The sequence below is a fragment of the Sinocyclocheilus rhinocerous genome, unplaced genomic scaffold, assembly GCF_001515625.1.
Source record: "Sinocyclocheilus rhinocerous isolate Xijiao unplaced genomic scaffold, SAMN03320098_v1.1 scaffold4023, whole genome shotgun sequence".
Classification (NCBI taxonomy): domain Eukaryota; kingdom Metazoa; phylum Chordata; class Actinopteri; order Cypriniformes; family Cyprinidae; genus Sinocyclocheilus; species Sinocyclocheilus rhinocerous.
The window spans coordinates 385,479-388,932 of NW_015667282.1; the positions used below are offsets into that span (position 1 = coordinate 385,479).

A 3,454-nucleotide genomic window follows, 5' to 3' on the forward strand; every position below is an offset into this window, starting at 1 on the left:
GTTACCTAGCAACAGTGTATGTTAACGTTAGCTCAGTCAACGTAGGCTAACATTAACAGGTGTAGACAGAAAATTATTATTCTGACCTGAGATAATTTACTGAATCAACCAACTCACATCTCCTTTCTTTTCATCCATGATCACATTAAAGTCATCTGTTGCTGCTTCTGGCGTTTCATCGCTGACTGTGCCGCGACCGCGATGCGATACCCGCTCATTATAACTTTCAGTGAGCTATTTTTAGAGTGTGCACGCGACGTTCCTGGACGCGTACGCGTGAGTCTGTGCCCTGCTCGGTCCTGCTCCTCTGTGGTTCTACATCAGTGGTTCCCAGACCCTGAGGCATTTCTGCTTAGGCCTACCCCCTCTCTTCCACTTAGACTGCAACTTTTCCATTAAAGGACAATATTTGGCCGAAATTGACTTTCCAAAGCATTTTTTATCTTTATAAATAAAATATTGATGTTTAAAAAAAAAAAAAGTTCAATAGATTAATATGCAATGATGATTAAAAAAAAGTGAAAAGTGATTCTAATACTAAAACCGCGAGTAGGTGGCGGTAAGTCACTGTCTTAATATTCTGACCTGAGATAATTTACTGAATCAACCAACTCACATCTCCTTTCTTTTCATCCATGATCACATTAAAGTCATCTGTTGCTGCTTCTGGCGTTTCATCGCTGACTGTGCCGCGACCGCGATGCGATACCCGCTCATTATAACTTTCAGTGAGCTATTTTTAGAGTGTGCACGCGACGTTCCTGGACGCGTACGCGTGAGTCTGTGCCCTGCTCGGTCCTGCTCCTCTGTGGCGATGATGGCGTGCGGTTAAAAAAATCATAACAAACGAATTTGAAAGTGGGGGGGACACAAACGTGATTTTGAAAAGTGGGGGGGACATGTCCCCCCTGGAAATTACGCCCCTGGTCATACGTAACACACTGTCTGTGTCTTGGTTTCTAAAGGGTATTCTATTCTATATTGTGTGTTACAAGAAATGAAGCAAGCAGGAAAGAAAGTCAGCCTAAAAGAAAAAAGGACTGAAAAAAGGACAGTGTTGTCATAATTTCTTAAGATATTTGTCATGCTTGACATTAAAATGCAATGTGAAACCCTTTGGTATCAAAGACATTTAAGATTCAATTCCTTCTGTCATTCCACATTTTTCTTTATTTTTCTATGTAAATTAACTTGTTGGGCCAGTTTGAAATTCTGCTGAAAATTCAAATACCACATGATATCAAACGAGTAAAAAAGCTATCAATTTACTATTTACTACAATGTAATATCTCTGTGACTTCTCTTAACAATGACCTCATAAGAGTTTGTATTGATCATGACTGCACAAATATACCTGCAATTAATTAACAATCCATATAACAATAAGTGCAAACTGTGAAAAATGTTCTCAGTGAAGTGATTGGATATGTGCTTGACTGCTTTGCATACTAAAAAGAATATGAAGATTGAAAGAGAATGACAAAAATGGAGGAGGAGCATAAAGAGAAAAGAAATGGACAGATGAGTGACGGATGAGGAGAGCAACTCGAGAAGCACAACTATATAAAAGGGATTGGAAGTGTCTCAGAGGACAAAATTACCTGCAGCATCCATTCTGCTAGCAAACAGAGGGACTGTGTGAAGATGTGGAGATTAACATGCGTTACGTTGACCCTGCTCATGTGTGCCAAAGGTAAGGTATCATGATACATCTATTAGGGTTAGGATAACCATGAACAAAGACATTATACAGAGAGAACAAGAGCTTGTTAAATTAATATGACATGAAACTTGCAGTTCAGTATCATATGTTGATTCGTATGACTTATTCACTTGACCGGTAACTCCTGGGATAGTGACTCATATTGAATCTTTTATCAAAAGAGCCGACTTGTAAGAATCATTTGTTCATCAATCAGACTAAACAGGTTGCTGTTTAATCAGATTCACAAATAAATTACGCTTATGAGTCGGTTCTTGTATTTGCATGAAGCATGTGAAGAACGCTGGTGCAGGAAACACTGTTGTGATGTGTCATGTCAGAAATACACTACCAGTCAAAAGTTTGGAATAATTAAGATTTTTAATGTATTTGAAAAAAGTTGAATGCTCACCAAGGCTGGATTTATTTGATCACAAAGTAAAAACTGAGAAATGAGAAATATTGTGAAATATTATTATAATTTAAAATAACCGTTTTCTATTTAAATATATTTAAATAATTGAAAAGTATATTTAAATTATATCATGGAAAAGATAAATATTCAGCAACCATTACTAAATATATTCCAAACTTTTGACCAGTATTGTATGTAAATACAAGTTATGCCCACCAACTAAATTGTTAACTGAATCTACCATTATTAGTGCAATAATGCCATAATGTGTGCAGGGTCATTATAAAGGAAACATGAAGATAAAACTGTTCTAATGTGCAGTTTATTTCTGCCCTTGCAGGTTCACATTCTCAGTTGAATGGTAAGAGCTCCTCTCATTCTTCAGACGTCAACATCAAGTCATATAATAGAAATGTAGAAATACTTATGTGAATAATCTCTGATCTCTTTCTCATAGTTTGTGGACAGGCTCCTCTAAACACCCGTATTGTTGGTGGTGTGAACGCACCTGATGGGTCGTGGCCGTGGCAGGTCAGTCTGCACCGTTCTGGATATCATTTTTGCGGAGGCTCCCTCATCAACAATGAATGGGTCCTGACGGCAGCTCACTGTTTACCTGGGTAAGATTCACCTAAACACATATATGCACCAGTTTTGTTTTAATTGGTAAAAAGACTGAAAGAAAAAAAAAAGATGTAATGATGTCTTAAGATATTTGTCATGCTTGACATTCAAATGCAGTGTGAAAACCTTTGGCATTCAAAGACATTTCGGTTTCAATTTGTTCTGCTCTTCCACATTTTTTATTTAAATTTTTTACCAAATGCCAAAATACCAAATGACATCAAATAACATTGCAAAATAAAATAAAAAAATTCTGTTTTCTCATTTTCACATTCTCTGACTGTATTTAGTGTCAGCGCATCCAGTCTGCGTGTGTATTTGGGAAGGAGGACACAGCAGGGAGTCAATGCCAATGAAATCAGTAGAAACGTGAGAACGATAATCGTTCACTCCTCTTATAACAGCAACACAAACAACAATGACATCGCTCTGCTCCGGCTGTCCTCCACGGTCACCTTCAATAACTACATTAGACCCGTGTGTCTGGCGGCCCAGAACAGCGTCTTCCCTTCTGGCACCAGCAGCTGGATCACAGGCTGGGGAGATAACAGCAACACAAACAACAATGACATCGCTCTGCTCCAGCTGTCCTCCACGGTCACCTTCAATAACTACATTAGACCCGTGTGTCTGGCGGCCCAGAACAGCGTCTTCCCTTCTGGCACCAGCAGCTGGATCACAGGCTGGGGCGATGTTCAATCTGGAGGTACCAA

General features: G+C 38.8%; 1 protein-coding gene across 1 annotated transcript in view; it reads left to right on the top strand.

Annotated features, from left to right (window-relative positions):
• The first annotated feature begins 1,644 nt into the window (after window positions 1-1,644).
• Window positions 1,645-3,454, top strand: part of LOC107733594 (serine protease 27-like) — a 7,057-nt gene continuing 5,247 nt past the window's right edge. Inside the window, exons 1-3 of the mRNA XM_016545278.1 lie at window positions 1,645-1,693; window positions 2,458-2,478; window positions 2,575-2,737. Coding sequence (XP_016400764.1) covers window positions 1,645-1,693; window positions 2,458-2,478; window positions 2,575-2,737 — 233 coding nt within the window. The remainder of the gene's footprint in view (window positions 1,694-2,457; window positions 2,479-2,574; window positions 2,738-3,454) is intronic.